The 22,312-nt window shown below is 36.2% G+C and overlaps 1 protein-coding gene across 1 annotated transcript in view; it reads left to right on the top strand.

Annotated features, from left to right (window-relative positions):
- Window positions 1-22,312, top strand: part of ROBO1 (roundabout guidance receptor 1) — a gene marked incomplete at both ends in the record, with an annotated part of 540,132 nt that overhangs the window by 467,972 nt on the left and 49,848 nt on the right. The window contains 10 exons of the mRNA XM_084291939.1: window positions 1,863-1,987; window positions 3,760-3,931; window positions 6,915-7,120; window positions 9,356-9,437; window positions 9,605-9,773; window positions 9,874-10,040; window positions 13,183-13,304; window positions 15,722-15,953; window positions 17,242-17,363; window positions 20,819-20,990. Of these exons, the coding sequence (XP_084148065.1) occupies window positions 1,863-1,987; window positions 3,760-3,931; window positions 6,915-7,120; window positions 9,356-9,437; window positions 9,605-9,773; window positions 9,874-10,040; window positions 13,183-13,304; window positions 15,722-15,953; window positions 17,242-17,363; window positions 20,819-20,990 (1,569 nt within the window). The remainder of the gene's footprint in view (window positions 1-1,862; window positions 1,988-3,759; window positions 3,932-6,914; window positions 7,121-9,355; window positions 9,438-9,604; window positions 9,774-9,873; window positions 10,041-13,182; window positions 13,305-15,721; window positions 15,954-17,241; window positions 17,364-20,818; window positions 20,991-22,312) is intronic.

Genomic DNA, 22,312 nt, shown 5'->3' with positions numbered 1-22,312 from the left:
CCATTCTCAAGTTCGATGAAATCTTAAACCTAACAAATCATATTCAGTAGCAAAGAACTGAGAAACCCTTGGTTCCATTCTCTGTGGTATTATGTCACAAACTAGTACAGAACCAGCCAAGCCTTAACTGTATGCTAAATTTATTCTTGTTATTAGAATTCCAACAGCATAATGAAGGTGCTTCACTCATCTCCATTTTCCCAATCATACCTTACAACCCAGTGGTAAACCCCCAACAGCACCACTTTCCATTCTAAATTAAACATGTTATCATGTCAAAATCTTCCCACATCCTCTTCCAAGGTGTTGAATGAATGTTTCAGAACTGTTTTTAAGTCTGCTAATAGTTGTAGGTGAACTGCACTCTAACTTCATGTAGTTCCTTATCTAAGAAAATTCTGGGAAAGGTGGCATTTGCATCCAAAACTAAATAATGATATGTTGTACTTTAAAAATTGCCCCAAAGCAGGAGGGTGATAGGAAGAGTATATTCTACCATGAGCTCAGTAGGGGGCTGAGGCACAGGCAAAGAAGAGCAGAAAACTGAAAGTATTGGCCTACATGAAAACTGAAAGTAAAATTTTTAAAAGGGACTTTTACTGTTTCTTAATTCATTTTATATGAAGTCACAGTTACATGATTTCTACTAAGCACATTGAGCATTATCTTTAAATGACATGATTAAGACCCTTTTTAAAGAAAAGCTTTTAAATACAGAAATGTTTTAATGGAAAAAAAAAAAAAATACAAGTTATTGAAGTCAGATTCAAAACATCCTCTCTATTCTCAACCCAAACACAAGGAAGAGAATAATTAGTTTGGGACAGATGATCAGAAGGAATTGGAAATGAATAAACACTAAGTAAATGGCCTTTCATTTAATGCACATTTTTCAAGGAGTGAGAGTGAACAGACTCAAACAATCTAGATTTGTTGTTCTGTGCAGCAACGTATCTAATGCTGTCAACTCTCCTGATTTCTTTTTAATGTGACTGACATAATTTTTGACATTCTATTTACTACTGGATGAAGTGGTTGTTGAAGTCTGTATAAATCAAAAGGTTTGGACAATGCTGGCAGTATTTATAATGTTAGGCTGAGCAGATGTTTCAAATTTGCCCTCATTTGCATATATATTTTGTTTGAACATGCCCTTGTCTATGTAAATGAGGAAGACATTCAGCTCTGCTGTTGCTTTAAATTCATTCCTCTTCAGTAATTGGATTGAAGATTTTAAACCATTCAGTGGTATTTCTGGGGGTTTTGAGTTAAACTGAAAAAATTGAGAGACCCCAACTACATCAAAAGTCTCTTTTATAAGCAATGAAAAGCTTTTTCTCTCATAAATAAAAAAAAAATATATATTACTCCTGTGCAAGTAAACCTGAATTCATAGTTACTCAACAGGGTTTATTACAGCCTTTGACAAAGTGTGTCACCTGTCACTCAAAGATTTCTCCATGGTGACTTGGTACCTTTATGCATGCTTAAAAATCAATCTTATAAATAAATAAATAAATAAAAATCTAACAGGTTTGGTCACATTGGTGTCTGTTGCATTGCTACTTGTCCTGTTTAGTGGGACTTACTTTCTTGTACAACTGGTGACTAGTAAAATTAATGGATTCACAGTAAGGATTTTACCTGAGAAGTCCAGCAACAGAACAGGTGATCTGAGTGCTGATGAAGCTGTGATTTGTTAGCTGATGAGTCTTTGTGCTGCCTCCTTATTAAAGACACCTGACTGCACTGGTTTACACCATTTAAAGTTAGGACTTATATCATGCCTTTCAAATAGGCTAGCTTTGGTCTTCTGACAGCAGTGTAATTTTATTTCTTTTTATGGTATTTTCCTCTTTCAGAGCCTCCACAGTTTGTTGTAAAGCCTCGTGATCAGGTAGCTGCACTGGGAAGAACGGTGACTTTCCAGTGTGAAGCAACTGGAAACCCTCAGCCAGCCATCTTTTGGCGGAGAGAGGGAAGTCAGGTAAAACAGTCTTTCTGTCCATTCTTCTTAGCATTTTCTTGAGGAGATGTTGAGATGTCGTTGAAAGAAAAACACCTTCATTCTTGTATTTAGGATGTGAAAAATAACTCTAGTGCTAGGAGATGCTGGATATTTCTTCTCTATGTCACATGCATTCAAGGAGATGTCAGCCATACTATAAAGTATATCTATATGCTTAGTCTCAAGTTTTCTCCATGAATGTAAAAATAAATTTATGAAACAAGTGGAAACATTCCATGAAATGGAAATCTTTTTCTCCTATCAGAGAGAAACGTTTAAGAGATGAAAAAGTGACTGATGCTGAAGTTTTCTTTAATTCCCAAATACCCCAAAAATTTTCAGGAAGTTTGGCTCTGCTTTTGTGGTGCAGATATTAGTTTGCCAGGTGTGTGTGTCTCTCTGAAGAACTAAATGGTTTGCTATATTGATCTTCATCACTGTCTGGATAGGACACTAGCTTGGGACTAAGATCTACTTTTCCAGTCAGTCAGTCAGCCCCAGGTCATAACTGAATAGGGCACTTTTTCTCTTAGCTTCCTTATTTGAATGGGAGGGAAAATTATTTTCAGCTTCTTTGTAAAGAACACTGAAAGCTAGTGAATGAAACACAAAATAGCACAGCAAGAGAGTAAGTTTTATTTCAGAGTCATCTTTTGAAGAAGAGATGTGACACAAAGTGTTCTTTGTTGAATATGTCTGTCTAAATGTTTAAGTGCAAACAGAGTAGTGGCCAAATTCAGATGATAATATCTTATTGTAAAAGCATATAGATAGATTATATTTACATTTTTGTATGACCTGGATTTTTTTGCTAATAGTTGTTTAGTACATATTTTTTCCTGCTTATTTTTTACTGCACTTTTAATGGATGAAGGTCAGTGAGTATGGTTTGCTAATACTAAAGCAGCAGAACTTGTGTCTCATTCCCTCGGATGAATTTTGGAAATACAAAATAAAATTAGGTAAGATAGAAGGATGAAAAATAGCCTCTGTAAATTTTGGGTATTCTCATTTATAAATTGTTCAGCCAAAGGTAGAAATTTGAAACCAGTATGTGGTATAACAGACTACTATTATGGCTGCCATTTGACTTTTGACTATTGCTGGTAAAATACCATGTACTTCATACCAAAATTGTCTAAGCAAAAACTGGTGTAGGACTGAATTATGTCCTTATATATATATATGGCTCATTGCAGAACACAAACGCTATGATTACAGAGACCTAAACAGCATTTTTTTTTTTAGAAAACTGTTCCATTCTTGGGAATTTGAAAGTTAAAATACAAGCGAGTAAATGAAAATTTGAAGTGGAATAAATAGAATGCCCTGAATGAAGGTCTAAAAAAAGATGTTGAAGTAAATTAGTCAGGCTCACCACGGTTGCTTGCACCATTAGAATATCTGTACATATCAGATCTTTGCTACTGCTTGTTACAGTTTGTATAAAGCCCAGCATTACTGAGGGTATTAGATAATACATAATACTGAGGGTATTAGAGCAACCCCAAAAGACTTACACAATTTTATGAGCGTATCTACACCTATTTTATCACCAAAAAAAAACAATTTATCCTATAAAACTATTCACATTGTGGTAGAGACATGCTTAAGATCTGAGGGGCAGAACATTTCATATATAATGTGGAAAGATGAATTTGTTTAGATATATTTAAGTTATTCATATTGACATTTGAATGTATTTAACACTTCTTTTTCACTTTCTTTCCTACACATTCTTTCTTTCCTAGAACCTTCTTTTCTCATACCAGCCCCCTCAGTCATCCAGCCGATTTTCAGTTTCCCAAACAGGTGACCTCACCATCACCAATGTCCAGAGGTCGGATGTTGGGTACTATATCTGCCAGACATTAAATGTTGCAGGAAGTATTATAACAAAAGCCTACTTGGAAGTTACCGATGGTAATGATTCCTTTATTTTATTGTTCCCAAGTTTTTATTTTTATTTACATACATCAGGGGGAGGATATGACACTATTTGGATCTGCTTTACATAAAGTCATATTGCATTCATTGTTTCTTTGAACCTAAAAATCCTGTTTGGTTCTTCTATGCCAGGGGGTTAAATTTCGGATATCACTTAACAACACTTTGTTGTGAATCAACATCTGGTATTTGATAACTTTACTTCTGTTTATGGATTGTTGTCAGTTCTGTTAATTTATCTGGCTTTTATTCTTTTTTTTTTTTTTTTTTTTTTTTTTATCTTTCACCCATTACATTTAACTTACTTTCAGATTGCTTGTTGCCTAAGTATTTATCCCTGTTACTGTGTGCCTGTTTGCTAAGCATCTCCATTTATCTGCTTTTTTCCCTGTTTGTTGTTGGTGGTGGTTGGTTGTGTTTTGTTTTTTTCCCCCTGTTTTTTTAGTATTGACGTGTAGCAAAGAAAAAACCTTTATCTGTATAGAAGTTAGTAGAATAGTATGCAAATATATATTATCATACATTTCCTTTTAGGAGCACTTGTGACAAAATTTAAGATGAAAAAGCTACACGGAACATGGCTGCAAGCAGTAATATATAGTGGCATTATGTCAGTTCGCAGATTGTCAGAAATTTTTAATATTTTTTATAGGAAAGATAGGAAGGAAAAAAATATTTTTGTAGGTAAAATAATAATCTTAGCCATTACAGAAAAAGGATGAATGCAGTCTGTGGAGAGATTTTGAGGTGAAGGAAGCTGTTGCCAGAGAAGAGATTCCATAAGCAAGGCCTCTGCCCAATAGAAAGCATAGAAATAGTTCAGTACTAGAAACATGCAGTGAAACTGGCGAATGAAATTGTCTATTTACACACGCTGGATTGAAATTGTTTGGAGGAATAGGACAGCGTTATTTCTGATTTCTCAAAAGTGGCAGACCAGGCAGACAATGTTTCTTAAGCCACTTTCATTCCTTTTCCACTGTGGAGAAGATCATGGCAAAGTGAAAAAGAAATTTTAATAATAAAATCAAGCCAAATACCTTAAGAGGTTTTTTATCTTAATGACCTAAGCCATCTGAACTTAGAAAAAATCAAATTAATTTAAGCAAATTTGCTTTACTATGACCATATGTTCTGGATTGATCTAGTGGATAATTATTACGTATGATGTCTTTGAATATTTATTATTTATTTATTTTTCACTTCTACTAAAGTAAAGACAGGATATGTAGAATGATACCCTCATATTACTAAAAGTAATAGAAGTTCTGCCACCGGCTTCAGTGGCACTTATGTTTACCATGGATTTCAATGGAATTAGACTTAAGCTGTAGAACACAAATCAGTCAGCAAGGTGATTACTGGGAGCATTAGATGGGGCAAAGATACTGTGAAATTTATGCAGTTCAATACTGAATAGCAGCATATCCATACTATTTCTGGTGTGCATTATTTTAATACATTTTTTACTTTTGGCATATCAACATGCTACTGTAACTGATTGTTAGTAAACAATTTGTAAATTGCTTAGCATTAAATAGTATTAAGTAATGGTAAAGCAAAGCATAACTATCAAGTCCAAACAGAAGATGTTACTCAGAAAATCACTTGGAAAATTATGTCCAAACTTTATTGTAGAGCCTCATACAGTTGCAAGTTGCAAGCTTCTTTAGAAGCTTGTCAAAGTTAAATGCAAACTATAGGTGAACTTAGTTTGGCTGACTCTGATGAGAAAGATACAAATGGCCTAACAGTGCCATGCAGTACATTACAACAGGTTGGAACAAGAAGCATAGGATAAATTAAGCAATTGAAAACATCGAGTGTCATTTGAACATGCAAATGAAATTACAGGAGATGGAATTTAGCCAGAAAAAACAGTGATAACATCATGTCTATTGTTACAAAAAGCAATCCAAAACTATGTGATGATCCCAAACTACTAGAACTTCAGGTTTATATTTCAGCTACCAGACCAGATTTTAACTGTTAATCAGAGTTAAGGTCATTTAAAGTTGTGGCTATTTTCAGATTAATAGTCTATGTCATGTTAGATGATAGAGGTAGGAGGGGGTCACAAAAAACCACAACTAGATAGTTTTTACCTGTTTTCTTGATTATCCATTGGATAATGATAAAAATGTGTAGAAAATCATTATTTTTTTTTCTGTGAATACTGAGATTGCTGTATACCTTTCTATGCATAGTTAGTAAATAACTCATCAATACCAGTTCATTTTCATTGTGTGCAACGTGCGTTAGAACTGATGCAAACACACTGTGGGATTCTCCTTGTGACTTTGAACTAGTATTGACAGATTAATTCGTTAGAAACTACTGGAAAATAATTTGTAGCTGAAAAGTTCTGAAATGGTGCTATTCATTAGCGTTATGTTTAGCCTAATCATAAGCATCTCCCGGTTAGGAAACAGCACAAAGATAAATTGATGAGTTAAAACAACATTTTGAAAAAACAAACAAACAAACAACAACAACAAAAGAAACAAACTTACTTATTTACCAGGTTATTCCATGCCTGTCTTCTTCCTTCTTCTCTGTCTTTGAATAGAGGAAGTATGAGTTCTGTTTTACAGGCCTTCTACATGGTAAAAGATGAACAAGGTGAAAACTGTGCCTTTGCAAATAATTTGCAAAGTGCTTTATCATTTTGCTATCACTTTATAAAGACATTGGAATTAGAGAATGTCTACCAGATATCGATATGTAATAAATAATGCTTATTTCCTTTCTGAAATTAATGTATTGTATATTGTTTTAAAATTTTGTAGTTGTGCATCATTATGATGCACCCTTCCCTGAATAATGCATTCCTCTGACTTTAATTACTTGTTTAATTATCTTTAGTTTGTTTCAAAGCCTCAAGCAACTGCTGTTCCTTAGATGATTAGAAAATTGCTTCCAGTCACAGAAATCTATTTCCTGTTGTTTCTTCTGGCAGTGATTGCAGACCGGCCTCCCCCTGTCATTCGACAGGGTCCTGTGAATCAGACTGTAGCTGTAGATGGTACTTTAGTACTGAACTGTGTGGCTACAGGCACTTTAACACCCACTATTCTCTGGAAAAAGGATGGGATACTGATCACTACCCAGGACTCTCGCATCAAGCAGTTGGAAACTGGAGCATTGCAGATCAGATATGCTAAGGTAGTTTGAACTAGCAAACTGTTTTTTGTGTTGGGTCTTTCCTGTTGTTTGTTTCACTTTTTCTCCTCAGAGCTCTTTTGATGTACGCAATCCTACATTTAGAATGAATAAAATGATAAATAATTGTATTAAATTATTTGATATGTCATGCTTTCAGATAGTTCATTCTTTAAGCTTTGCACCTTGGCTTGTGTATCACAGAGAACATTGCTTCATATGCAAAAATGCTATTAAGAAGTATTAACGAGGGGGATTATTTGGTATTTAAAACATGAAGGGGGAAGGAAAACTCATATTTTAGTAAAATGAATTTAAAATATTTGGACTTCATCACTAATATATAAAAATGATCTAATTATTTCAAATGCTTATAAAGAAAATCCTTGTTCAGCATGCTGCAATAATAAGAGTTAAGTACACAGCTTTTTCAAAATAACTCTTAAATATATTTACTTGACAGTATAAACATACCTTCAAATAGTTAAACACCTGAGAAGTCCATGGCTTCCTTAGGGAATTGTAACAAGTTCTTGGTCAATATTACCAGTCACACCTAGCAAAATGTACAGTGTTTTAAAATGATGTTAGGTTCCAGCACACTGACGATTCCCTGTTATATTTTCTGTGGTTTGAAATTTAGTAATGCTTAAAATTAGGCCAAATACATGACTTCAGTGTGTTCCCTAGACTTCCTGTGTTACCGATTACAAGTTTCACTGGCTGAGATTTTCAATCTCTGATTTCTGAGTGCTTCCATTCATCTCATCTGCTGAGGCTGGGAGCTCAGTATGTGTGGTGGTTTTAGCCTGATGGGCTGCTGAACTCCACCACAACTGCGCTCTCACTTCCCCCTCCTCAAGACAATGGAAAAGGCTCAAGGGTTGAGATAAGGACAGGGAGATTGCTCACCAATTACTGTCATGGGCAAAACAGACTTAGTGTAGGGAGATTAATAAAATCCATTGCTTATCACTAGCATACTGGAACAGTGAGAAACTCAAAACAAACTAGAAACACCTGCTCCCCCATCCACCCTCTTCTGCCTCCTTCCCCCAAGCGGTGCAGGGGAGTGGGGAATGGGGGCTGCGGTCAGTCCCTCACACTTCATTTCCACTGCTCCTTCACAGTCACTCTCTGTCCCTGCTCCACGTGGGGTCCGTCCCACGGGATGCCGTCCTTCCTGAACTGAGTCTGCGGGGGCTTCCCACAGGCAGCAGCACTCTAAGAACTGCTCCCGCATGGCTCCATACTGTGGGTTCCAGACCCCCTGCTCCTGTGGGGTCTCTCCATGGGCTGCAGCCTCCTCCAGGCCACATCCACCTGCTCCACCAGGGGCTCCTCCACGGGCTGCAGTGTGGAGATCTGCTCCATGTGGGGCCTATGGGCTGCAGGGGGACAACCTGTTCCACTGGGAGCCTCTGCACAGTTTTCTCACTTCTTTCACACAGCTAGTCTCTCAGCAGTTTTTCCCTTTTTAAACATGATCTCAGATACCCAACCAATGTCACTCCCCGGCTCAGCTCTGGCCAGTAGCAGGTGCCTTTTGGAGCCAGCTGGAGCTGGTTCTGATCTGACATGGGGCAGCTGTTGGTACCTGCTCACTGAGGCCACCCCTGCAGTCTCCCCACGAGAACAACCTTGCCACATAAACCCAATACGGTAGGGCGCAATGTATTTGCAAAACAAACAAACAGAAACCCTCCTTTGAAATGTGATTAAGTCATGTATGGACATGTAAATCAGCATTCAGAACTGGGTGAGAATTGCATATGTAGGTCCTTTTTTTGGATCTGCCTTAGAGTGAAACATTTACTAGTACAGAGAACCCAAGATATATAAGGCCCTGTGAAATATTTAAGCTTTGTTTGAAGGTTGACATTCTAATGTTGCAGTCCGGACAAATCCTAGGCATCATTTAGGCAGAAGGTTACGTAGGAGTCCTGTTATCTGAATTCTTTATCAATTTATTTAAGAACTCTGCAGAGTAAAGAATAAATGCTACCAAATTGGTAACATGAAGTTAGAATATGTAGCATTTTCACTTCTTTGAAGAAAGCTCAGAAACATTGCCATTAACTTCATGCCTTCTTATGTAAGAAGTTTCTGGTTCAAAGTTTTTTGCAGTCTAATACATTTATCCATATTCATGGGGAAACATGCAGAGATGTAATTACTTTTCTAGCCCACTGAGTGCCTGATTGTTTCAAATATTTATTCTTCTCTTTTCCCACTCAGCTGGGTGACACTGGTCGGTACACCTGCATTGCTTCCACCCCAAGTGGCGAAGCTACGTGGAGTGCTTACATAGAGGTCCAAGGTAAATCAATTAGGTTTTCTCTGCATGGAGAAAATATGTAAAAGGAACTCAAAAATTGAATTGTAGTAGTTATGCGACTCTGTCATAAATTGCCAGGTAAGATGTGAACAGCATTTAGCTTACAGCTTCGTCCTGTCTATACTCAGCATTTTTCTCTCCTTTGTTAGAATTTGGAGTCCCAGTGCAGCCACCAAGACCCACTGACCCAAACTTGATTCCTAGTGCTCCTTCAAAACCTGAGGTTACAGATGTCAGTAGAAATACAGTAACGTTGTCATGGCAACCGAATTTGAATTCAGGTGCAACTCCAACCTCTTACATAATTGAGGCCTTCAGGTATACGAGTCTCATAAGATCGTGCTGTACTAATGTTTATGTGTAATATATTGTTAAAGAAGCACGTGCTAACCTGCTGTTGTGTGTGTTTTATCCTTAGCCATGCATCTGGTAGCACCTGGCAAACTGTAGCTGAAAATGTGAAAACAGAGAGTTTTGCAGTTAAAGGGCTAAAACCTAATGCAATTTATCTATTCCTCGTGAGGGCAGCTAATGCGTATGGACTAAGTGACCCAAGCCAAATATCTGATCCAGTGAAAACTCAAGGTAAGCTTTAGATACTGAACATTTTAGCTGTCCAAAGTTAACTGAGAAATGTTACTTGGAAAAATTTTACTAGCTTTCAACTGTCTATCTATACTGGCTGTAATATATGCTGCGTAGTAAAATGGATTGTTTATACTTGCATTTCCCTATAACATAGACTCTAAAAGCTGCTTAGACAGCATACTGTGCTCCCCAAGAGAACCCTAGTATATATAAGATATATATATAACAAAGATAGTTACATCCTGCAGAATAGCTCTTGTTAACAACAGAAGTAATCTCTGATTTTTGAAGTTATCACACAGAACCTAAAATTCCATGGAAATGTTATTATGTCCAGTGGATCAAATGAAGCTTAGGAATGAGACAGGGAGAGAGACAGCACACAATGTGATTTGTCTTCTGCTGCATTAAGAAAGATACAAATTTTAAATTTGAAGGAATTAGGTGTTGTGGGCCAGTAAAGAAGAACTTTTGGCATCGTATTAGAAGTATTGCAGTAGTGCTACTGTTGAAAGTGAAACAATAGGAAAAAGGTACATTTACAGACAGTCAAGTGTAAGACAGAGCTGTATTACAGCAAATTAAGGAGTCATCTGCTGACTCCAGCTATGGACTTAATCCAGATATGTAAAATTTAAAATAACTGTGTGTTCACTATAAAAAATAAATGACACTTACAATAACTTACAAGAAATAATGCTTTACAACATAGCCTGCATTTTTCCTTTGATTATGAGCAAATAGAAAGAAAATTGATATATACTTTTCCAAAGAAAAAGTGATAAAGATTATCTTCCTTTTTTTTTTCTGTTTTATTGGAGAATTTGACCCATGGGTTTATTAAGAGTGCCTGTGTTGTATGTTTGTTCCTTTGTTTGCAAAAGTAAGTACATGCTTGTTTTTGGAAGGAAGTTCCTTAAAGAAAACATAGCATTTTCTGTTAGCAAGTTTTCATTTGTTCTGAAGGCAAGTTTTTGTCATCTCCCATGAGGAGTAAGCAGTTTCATATTGCTATCCATTGTTATTATGCATTTCTCCTGATGGGTAGCAATTTCCTTGGATATATAGACAGCAGAGTTATGACCACATAGAAAATAGGAGTTACACAGGTTTCTAGGTCTTCCCCAAAGGGCAACGTGTTGTTATGCAGGTAAGCAGCAATGTTCTATATGAGTCCATTTTTCATGCAGTGTAGTTTCATTTGAAGAGATGAGATGTGCATCAGGGTTGAATGTCCCAAATGAACTGATCACTGACTTGACTGATAAACAGCAAATGAGGCAGAATATTCTGTTCACTCACAGAACTGAGTGGTTTATAGTGGTACAAAAAAGTTTACCTGTTTTCTGAGATCTAGTAGAGCTGAAGATCTGAGACCATGCAAAACCTAAGAGCGAAGCTAAAGGCCAACAGGTAAAATTTTCATAAATAGTAAGAAGCATAATAAAGTGTAAAGTTCTTTAAAGCTGCTCCACTCTTCTTCCAATAACATTTCCATGTTGTGAAGGTTAGCTTTATACAAATTTTTAGTTTGAGCTAGTAAGTTCAAAAATTTCCCAGTTAAGTTTTGTTCCTAAGTATGTATTGTCTTGTTCAAAATTCATATGCAGATCAGGAAACTCACCTACCTTAACCTTTAGACTTGACTAACATTGACAAAATAACAACATGCTTTAGTATTTTCTCTCTCAGTCCCTGTTTTGGAAACTTCAGAGCCTAATCAAGAAAACATAGGATAGATGATATACACCATTCTATAGCACATGTGCAAAAGATTGAGGCTATTAATAGTTTTAATCATATTTTTGATGACTCATCTTTTATGACTAGTAGCAAAAATATGACTAATTACTCAACTGACTTTCCTGTAATATTCTAAGCAGGATGAGATTTAGGCAACTCTCCAAACAGAAATTTCTATCTTTAATGCTCTCAGAGCAATAAAGGGAGGGAAATGCTCTGATAAATGGACCGTTTGGCAGAACATATTGCATGTAGATACAGTGGTGAATCAGTGGTATTTCTTTGGTTTGTGTGTGTTTGTGCTTATCAGTATTCCTTGCTAAGAATCTGGATTTGTCACCTACTGACTGCATGCTACCCTCAATTTGCTTTATTAACATCAGAGAAATCTCATCATCTTGCAAATGTTTGAGGCAACTGTATGGCAGGACTGCAAAGTAGCAAAGGCTTTGTATTGCCAAATGGGAGAACTAAATTTTTGGAAAGAAAGGTGTAAAAAGTTGGTAAACTGAGAATATATCCACCATGCAAAAAGTATGCTTTACATACATACATGCTTTACAAACAGCACTATCCAAACCTCAGCTTTCAAGATAGTCTACGCACCTGCAATGACATATTTGAGTAGTTGTAGATGGATATATATATATACATATATATACATGTATATACGGTTTCTTTGTACTGTCTCCTTGGCCCTTCTTGTGAGCAGACAGGTATGGAAATTACTAAGGTCTTCCTAGAACAGAACCCTTGAAGATTTTCTGATCTTACCTAATTGCAAGAGAAGATCAGATAGACAGAGAAAGTAGTAGGCTAGAGCAAAAGTTATGTAATGCATTACCCTGTATCTGGAATTCTATTAAAAAAATATATAGAAAAAGAAAAAGAAATCACTCTAAGAACTTTCTGTGTATCTCCCAGTCTGTGATTTTAACTGTTGTCAGCATGGTAGTTGCTAAAACGAAGTGATCAAAGGAAGACATGTGAAAGCAATATAGAAACTATGTTCCTCCGCTGTCCATAGTACATGTATATTTTAGACACCCTATTAGTGACTGCCCTATAGACTTTATATATGTCTAGGACAGTCATTTAATTTCAGTTGAATAAGCTTTTCAAGGGCTCTGCATGTAGCAAATGTGTTTCCTTTGTACTATTGAATATTTTGAGAGGAATTTACTGCTTCATGTGTATGAACAATCCTTTTAGCTTTAAATAGACCAAATGTCAGAAGGGCAAGACAACACTCATGTAGATTTTTCTTACATTATTGGGAACTACTTAGGATATGCTTCACTGAGGAAAGCATCATATGTTTTCTGATACGTTTGTATTTACATATGCTTATTTTAACAATTATATATTGTGAGAATGGAATCTTAAATTATTACAGATGTTCCACCAACAAGTCAGGGTGTGGATCACAAGCAGGTCCAGAGAGAACTAGGTGATGTGGTACTACATCTGCACAACCCTACTATCCTTTCTTCCTCCTCAATTGAAGTTCATTGGACTGTAAGTAAAAATCTGTATCATGGTGGTGGTTATATACATTGATGAATTGTACTGTCTGGGTGCTGTGGAGTCACACTTTAAGAAGTGTGTGGTTTGTACACCTGAAATTGTTTTTCTTTGGTTTGAGTGCTGCTTGGACGTTGTGTTCCTACTTCATTAAATTTTGTCCCATTTTCACCATTGCTTGCCTCTGTAGAGAGAGCTGCTTATCACATGGTGAGAGTTTTCAAGTTCTCCTCTGGAAGCTAACAGACTGATCAAAACTTTCACAAGTCAAATCATTTGAAGATTTTGCACTGGTTTCAGTAGGAAGTGTATCAGTCCCCTAATGAGATAGCATGGGAACTTCCCCATCTGTCAGACTCCAGTGGAGGGAAATACTACATAATTCTTTTTGAAACTGTTGCCTCTGTCCTACATACAGACTGGGAAACACAAACTAGTAGAGCCTCATCTGAACGTATTCTTCTTTCCATGGTGCTATGAATACACACAGTACATGGAGCAGATGCGAAAATAACAATTTTGAGATGTTCTGTCGATGTTGATCTGACAGGAGGAAGCAGGAAGTTGGTCGTGGCGAATATAGTAGAGAAAATGGAAGAGTGAGGAAACAACATTGTAGAAGTCCTGAAGCAAGGGAAATGAGAACATACATGAAAACAATTCAAGTAGGCTTAGAAAAGGATGGGGCCTCAGTGAAGGAAAGGTTAGAAATGTCTTGCTATGGGAAACATTTGGCAACCAAAAGGTAGAAGTGAAGAGAGAGAAAAATACGGGAAACTATAAGTAACAAGTAATGAGAAATGGAAATATAATTCAAAGAAGACCAGCTTTAAAACAGAATGCAGAGAGAAGAAAAAAATGGGGGAAACTTATACTAGTGCAAGAATAAATCTAATGAGACTAAGATTTGAGGTCTGTTGATGTCCTCCATCTGTACAAGTCAATATATTGGCAGGAAGAGCACAGGGTATAATCCCCGTCATGCTGTGAGAGAACATTCTGAGCAAGAACGAAGGTGTTTTGACTTTGTAGAAGAGTCCTAGCCCAACTGAGTCCTGGTACATGACCAGGGCTCCTCAGTGCTGCAAGGTAATATCAGCTGTGTAATTATGCTGTCACGTGCAATAAGGCCACCTGCAGTAGGCAATCTCCTGTTTTAACTAATAACATTAAAACATCCTTGAGGTTCCTAGCACAATTTTGTTTGACCTTTACTTACAGAACAACCTTTTCCAGACAGCCAATTTTTGTCAGTTTCTTGGGTGGCCTGTGGCTTCTTTGCAATTTCAAAAGTAAGCATTACCTCAGTTTTAGCTAACACACACGTTCTTTATGTGATTATTAAAAATGAAAGATGTTGGTTTTTTGGAGTAAAATAGCAAGCAAACATTTTTATTATACCATTGTATGAGATTTTTGAAAAAAGGGAAAATCTGGTGCACCTTTTTCAAGTTTTTTATTGTTGTTTTTGGACTTCCTTATTCATCAGAAATTGAAACTGGTAGTTAATGCTCCACAAGAGATCACTTCTGCAAAGTAGCCTTCTGTTGCAGTTATAGCCAAACACATTGAATCCTGTCATCATTTACTTTAAGGTCTATTTCTCCATACATGCAATATAAAATGGCCTCAGTCTCAAATCATTTGGGACTGCTGAATATCATTTTGATCTGTTTTACCAAGTCTCATCCTTATTACCATATTGATTTTTGTGAGCCTCTTCAGAACACTCTGAAAACATCTCCTCTCCTCCACCAGAGGAGCCTCCTGCTGAGTCAGTGATTGTGGAGGAAGTGCTTGGACAAATCTGTACTTTGACAGCCTCCAGTCTCATCAGAACAATGTAGATAGTGCCAATTGGCTGCCCTTTTAAATCGGTGATTCCAGAAGGAAGCAGGCAGGAAGCAGTGCTCATTTCATGAATTTTGGGACGCTTCCACACTTCAGGAGAGCTGGCAGACTTGCTGCTTGATCTGTGTTCATCAGCACGCACTGCAGAGCCATCGCTCCCCTGCCCTCGCCCACCTCCCTTGCCCCGTTCTGCAGAGCAGATTGGGGTGGGCAGAATGTATGCTGGGTTCCTTCAATTCTGGCGAGATTCTCCGTGTATGTAAAGGTGGTTCGTTTCACAGACCTAGAGTATATTATACAACTCTGCTATCCCCCTTTAATGCTTTCATAAATCTACCAAAACCTGTGCAGTTCTAACAGCATCAAACAGATTAATGCACTTGTGAATCAGACCTGTAGTTTGCTGTAATTCAAGGAGCCTGTATCTCATTCAGCAGTGTTCTTTTGAATAAAATAAATGGATAGTTCAAGGACTAAAGTCACAGACAACATCCACGATTCCTGCTTATTAAACAAACCATTCTATGTTCTAAATGTGTGTCTTTCTGTTGTTTCGCCAGGTGGACCAACAATCCCAGTATATTCAAGGATATAAAATCTTGTACCGGCCTACACCAGCATCCTATGGAGAGTCAGAGTGGTTAATTTTTGAAGTGAGGACTCCAACCAAAAACAGCGTTATCATTCCAGAGCTGAAGAAAGGTGTAAACTATGAAATTAAGGCCCGCCCCTTTTTTAATGAGTTTCAAGGAGCAGATAGTGAAGTGAAATTTGCAAAAACCCTAGAAGAAGGCAAGTAGGAGCCAGACTGTCTTCATCTTTCCTTTTTGAAGTAGTATCCTGGCCTGCTTTTCTCTGATATGTTCATTATTTGATTTTGTTTGAAGTGCGTGCTGTTTGAGAAGAGCAATCTGCAGCAGAGGAGACTGTGTGTTGGACTGATCATTATGTGAATTGTTTGGTGACATTGAAGTAAATATTCAGAACCATGTGTGAGAGACAGAGAGAGAGGGATGTGCAAACCCCCCCATCAACAGACAATGGGAAATGTGCTTTTTATCTTCATTGCAGTGTGCACTCCTCCCTGCTGAGTTCATGGTCTGGTCACAAGTGACTTCTGTCAGATTCAAGCACTTACTAATCACTATCTTGAGTAGATAGCAGACACCACAGAAATCATCAAAGTGCTATAGCTGAGGGAATGGAAACCACATTCTTAGAAAGCTTTTATATCTGGATCAATCAGTAATACAAAATGAAAAGATGAATGAGGGCAACAAATATAGTGAGCTAAATTATGTATTTCCATCTCAAACACATGCTAAAACGGGAAGGTTCATATAGCTGTTCCCTTTGTTGTAGCTTGACTGGTATCTCAGGCATAATGAGTATGCAAGGTGGCTGGTGCATCAGAACAGGGATTTTAGTGCCTCTGGCAGGATGTGATACCTTTTGCCTTCTTTCTTCCTACCTGTTATAAATACAGTGTAGTTTTGGCTTATTTCTCTGGGTGGTTAACTACGTTCATCCTAAGCATCAACTAAGCATCCAGTTTTTAGAAAAATATTTAAAATGCAAAATATAAACCTGTTAATAGTAAAAAATTCAGTCTTGATTTTAACAAGTTTTGTATTAGTCATTATTTTTTACACACTAGAGCAACTAAGGTTTAACATTCTATTTAGGGTCAATTTACATACTTTATTTTCCAAAACTGTTGATTCTGGATGAGATGATTTGAGACCAATACGGAATTCAGTGCTCAGGACTGTGTCGTGTAGTGGGTATCTGAGTTTAGAGAGTCTGGTGGCCTGTGTGTCTTTTCCTGTCTTACAGAGAGACTGTGGCAGAAATTAGGAGCCTGGCTGTAGGATAACATCACTTACCTTGTAATTTTCATTGATTATTGTAATAATAATTTTAGCTAGTGGGCAGAATTGCCCTTAAGGAAGGCTGGAGACTAAATGAATATATTTGTGTAGCCCAGAAACCAGTTTTCCTTAAAAAAAAAATAAAATAAAATAAAAATACCCCTCACTGTTGCATTTGATGTATTCAATCCTTCTCTCCAAATGAACAGCGCCCAGTGCTCCGCCTCAGAGTGTTTCGGTAACTAAAAACGATGGAAATGGCACTGCAATTGTGGTCACCTGGCAGCCACCCCCCGAAGATAACCAGAACGGAATGGTTCAAGAATATAAGGTAATACTCACATGCCTGTATCCCCTATCAAAGTGTTGGCTGTGTTCTGACGGGTAAGTTGTTTGTGGATTCTTGGCTCCATCTACTGGTTAAAGTCAGAGCACACTGCATGGAAAATCAAACTCCATATTTAGTAATTCTGTCTAAATGGTAGAAAGCAATTTAAAAAGCCTCTATAAATCAAAGCAAAGGGTCAACACTCATAATTAAAACTACATTCTTGTCTTTATTATAAATTGAGAAATGCATACACAAGCTGAGAAGGAACTATACCTGTTTGAGAACCATTTTGTGACTCAAAAGACATTGGCTAAGGTAATAAATATAAACAGGTTTCATAAGTTGAAAAGCTCAGGGATAATAATTAAAAGTGTTAATATCTGAGTAATTTACTCATATCTGGGTACTTAAACAGAAAAATTTCAAATAAAGAATGTGAGTGCATAATACTAAATGTACTAAATACTAAATGTATAGAAATTTTCTTGTCTTTTACATAAACACAGCTCTCATTATGCTATATAATTTTAAAAAAAATGTAATTACATTATAAAATATTTATTTGATGTTCATGTAGCAGTAGACATTGTATTTTCAGTTCAAATTGTTTTGAGCTAATTTATGTAACAAATTAAATTAAGCTTAATTTTCCTAAGAAAGCTACAGACATTTTAAATATTTAGTTGTGCATATCAAGTAAGCTTTATAGCCACTAAGTGGCAGATTCATCTGTTTCAGTCCCTGCATATGGGCATTATTGAGAGAAATTTTAAATGAAATTTTCTGGGCTATTTTTTCAGGTAAAATACTGTGCTATAGACATATATTCCTAGCCTTTAAAACTCATTCTGCTATTTTGTTTTTTCCTCAGTAGAAAAGGGGAGAGATCACTAAGCGTCATGGTCAATTTAGAATAATAAAATGCCTTTCAGAAACTGGTCAAATGGTAAAAAGAAAAAAATCTGTTTGTGGCTTAATATATAATGTAATTGAAAAAAAAAATACTTGCAAAGTTATTTTATTTAAAGATAGACCTTGACCTGAAGAGGTGGATTTATTTCCATTGAGAAACTGCATTAGAGGAATTTTAAGGTTGTAAGGACAAAACAGTAAAGGTCAGGAAATTCATATTTCCAAGTAGATGTAATACCTTACATACCTCCTAGCATTCAGAGGTAACAAGCTATCATGTATCAGAGCAAGCCATCTTGTAGTGCTTGTGTAGCAGTAGATGGCACACTGGCACATTTCTCCTACATTTATTGTGTGCATTGCATTATTTTCCTTTGTGGGTTTTTTTTTTTCACCATAGACAGAAAACATACACAATGAAAATTTATGTAGTTGCTATTTGAGCAGCATATGTTTAATATTTTTCTCTAAAAATGCAAAAACAATGATCTACAATTAACTGATTTAAAAAAAAAAAAAAAAGGAAGTCTTGTACATTTATTTTTCTTGTTGTTTTTCTGTCTCACGTTTTTCCCCCAGAAAAAAAGTATGCATGTTGGGGGGTGGAGTTTCTAAGGCAAGAATATACCTATGTAATTAAAGGATAAGACAAATAGGAAGGAGGATACCACCTTCATTGGAGAAGTGCCAGTAGCTCACACATAAAAACAGAAATTTAAACCATAGCAGAGGTCATTCCTAGCATGAAGTTAGAATTCTCTTGCTATACTAATTTTTCTTCACTGATATGTCTGTTAGAGTATGAATCCCCTCTTCATAACATTCTAAAAATTAGTTCTCACTTACCTGTTTAGGTATGCATTCAAATATAGTACTGGCAAGCACTGAACAACCTGATGTTTAATTTACCATTCTCAATTTGTGGATCTCTGTATTTAATTGAGCTCCTAAGAACTAAGCATTTTTACAGATAAGTAGTGCATAGTTGCAAGTATATAATAAATTGTTTTTTTGTTGTTCACATATGCACTATTGTACAAGGTAGCAGTAACAATTCCTGTGAAAATGACTTGTCAAAATGCAGATTTAGATCTTTTGTTCCTCGCTTTGTCAAATTCTTATTTAAATAATAACATTTTCATAGACCTTCAGAATTTAAGAGCAGTGTTACTAATAATTATACATACTGAAACAGTCTGTATTTAATACCAGAATATAAAAAGGAGAGCCTTTTCTGTTCTTTTTGTATTCTCTGACCCGCTTTACAGAAGCAGTTCTATATGTGCTGCATTGGGATTCTATTTCAAAGGAGCTTAAAATATATTTCAGATCCTCAGTGTCCCACTAGCCTTGTTTTAGTCCTTGGCATCCAGAGAATGAAGAAGGGTCTTAGAGTGTCCTGAAGATGAAATAAAGTTTACGGTATCCGGGAAAAAGGACTCCATGGAAAGTGTCCTAGCAATTGTTCTGTAAGGGAAACTCTAGCTCACTCACCTGGCAATCTCTACAGCAGCAGAACTCTACAAGGGATTAAGAACGGCTATCTGGGTAGTAAATCTTTTAGGAGCTCCATATGTCAGAAGCACAGTCTTCCATCCTGTGCACAATCAGCACAGGTTCAAAAATGCTGACGTTCCCAGGAAAGTTTGCTTCTTTACAAATAAGGTACTGAATTTAACTAATTTAAATTTCTGGATAAATATTCATTGTAGTACATCTGTGGAAAATTAACAACAAAGAAAACAACATACCTTCATCATTTTTTAACAGATCTAGATCATCTGCTACTTCACTTTTAATAGTAGGTCACTTCTCAGCCATACTCTTATAAAACATTTGACACACAAATAGAGCAGGCCCAAGGAGATAAAAATATCACATTGTTCCTCCCAGTCATTTAATATGACTAGATATAATGCATTTGTAAAATGGTGAATTGAAGTCTTTAGACCTGTGCCCTAATTATAACCACAAACAAAATCTGACATCATACTGTTGTTTCTCAATAGAATATGACTCAACCTTTGCTTCTCACTACCATTTAAAAAAAAAAAAAAGGTAACTTTTTGATTCCAGCACGATATCAGTTCTCCTGTGATGTCATGTTGAAAGACTTGCCCTTGCACTTGAGTAAAGAAAGCCGTTCTCGACGAAGGATTCCTGAACAAGAGAATTGCAAGTTTGTTTAACTGAATGCAGTAAATTTGTTGTTCATATGAATGATTTTTTTTTTTGTTAAGGGGCTTCTCTTACTTGTTCCATGTTACTAACACTTTTAGTTTTATTAGCACTGTTGTCATAGTTTTAATGAATTAGGATAAACCCATCAAATAATATTAGTAGTTGGATCTGTTCTTTGGAACAAGAAATGTCTTTCCAGTATTCAGAGTGCCAAGGATGGTGATCCATGACTACAGATTTTAGAATATTGATAAATTCTAAATTTTTATCCAGCAGAAGGAAATATGTCAACCTTCCTTCTAATTATCCTACACCATTGAATTTTAAACATTTATACATACAATATACTTACTTCCCTGCAGGTTTGGTGTCTTGGCAATGAAAGTCGATACCATATAAACAAAACGGTAGATGGTTCCACCTTTTCTGTAGTCATCCCATCCCTCGTTCCTGGTATTCGATACAGCGTGGAAGTGGCAGCAAGTACTGGTGCAGGACCTGGAGTGAAAAGTGATCCCCAGTTTATCCAATTAGGTAAGCCTGCTGGTAATTCTATCTATTGTTTTTGATGATTTTTGTTTGCTTGCTTTTGTCTTTGATGGCACCAGAAATACTTTCAGGACAAGTGGAATAGATAGTGTTACCTGATTTGTGGAACAGGATTTGGCATTTCTGGCTTTAAACTTGTCCTAGAATTGCATTCTGAAGATAGGATTATAACAATGTAAATGTTTCAGTCTCCTAATTTAGCAATGTTTTTTGGTTGTTAATTTTTTCAAAGTGAAATTTCACACTTTGGAATGGTGCAATAAAACATTTAGAGGAGTATGAATCACTGCTGTTGGCTCACATTAGGTTAGAGAGTTAGTTGGTTTGTCTTGATCAGATTTTATCTTTCTTTATTGCTGAGAAAAACCAAAAGCATGCTACCATTAGGCCCGATAAATGTCAGCTATGTGTGAAAGCTAGTAAATAACCCCAGAAGAGGAACAAGAGGTATACAGGTGACTTAAAATTATTTTGACCTCCTAACTTTATTTACACCAAACATTCCTCTGTCATAAATGCAGATCTTCATCATTGCTTCTGGATGTGTCTAGGAGAAATGCATCTTTGCTTTCAGTTAGCTGAAGAATATTTATAGTAGCCTTAGGTACAGTCATACAATGCTTTACCAATATGTCTGTCTCAGACTACTTTATCAGTACAGTATGTAATTTATATATAACAAACAGGCAAACTCAACATGTTGGTTTGGAATTTGTATCCCTTTTTATCTTTGTATCATGAGTAGATATTCCTTATTATTTGACTTTTTGTATTTAAAATACTATAATTATTGTGTGTGAAAACAAGAGTGAAGTAACGTATAATAAGTAATGTATTCTCCAGAAAATTACGTCTACATTTCCTTGACTATTAAAAGGAAGGTTATCTTTAACTTATTTCACTTACACAAGCATATAATTTCCAAGTACATGGAGAATTTATGGCTAAATTGCATATGGTCTAAGTGATATTCAATTAATATTTGAAAAAAAATCATAGTTATATACCAGATTGTGCTTTCCTAAAACCAGCTCCCTATTGCAGCTCCCTATAGCTTTCCACTCAAATTCAAGTTTTTTGAATGGCTTGGGTTTTGAAAAATTTAAATTAAAAAGTGTAAAATAACAGGGTAGCATAGAGGTTGAAAGGCAAAGACTTCATAATCACATTTTTTTTCCTTTTCTCAGACGATATGTAAATGCTAAATGAAGGTGTAATTTATAACATAACTTAATCACTTTGGGGTTTTGATAAGTGGAAAAAGAAACAAATCAGTCTCTTGTCAGGATAAGATTTTTGCCTGCTTC

Source organism: Netta rufina (assembly GCF_964035555.1).
Source record: "Netta rufina genome assembly, chromosome: 1".
Lineage (NCBI taxonomy): Eukaryota > Metazoa > Chordata > Aves > Anseriformes > Anatidae > Netta > Netta rufina.
This window is presented reverse-complemented; position numbering and strand designations above follow the sequence as displayed.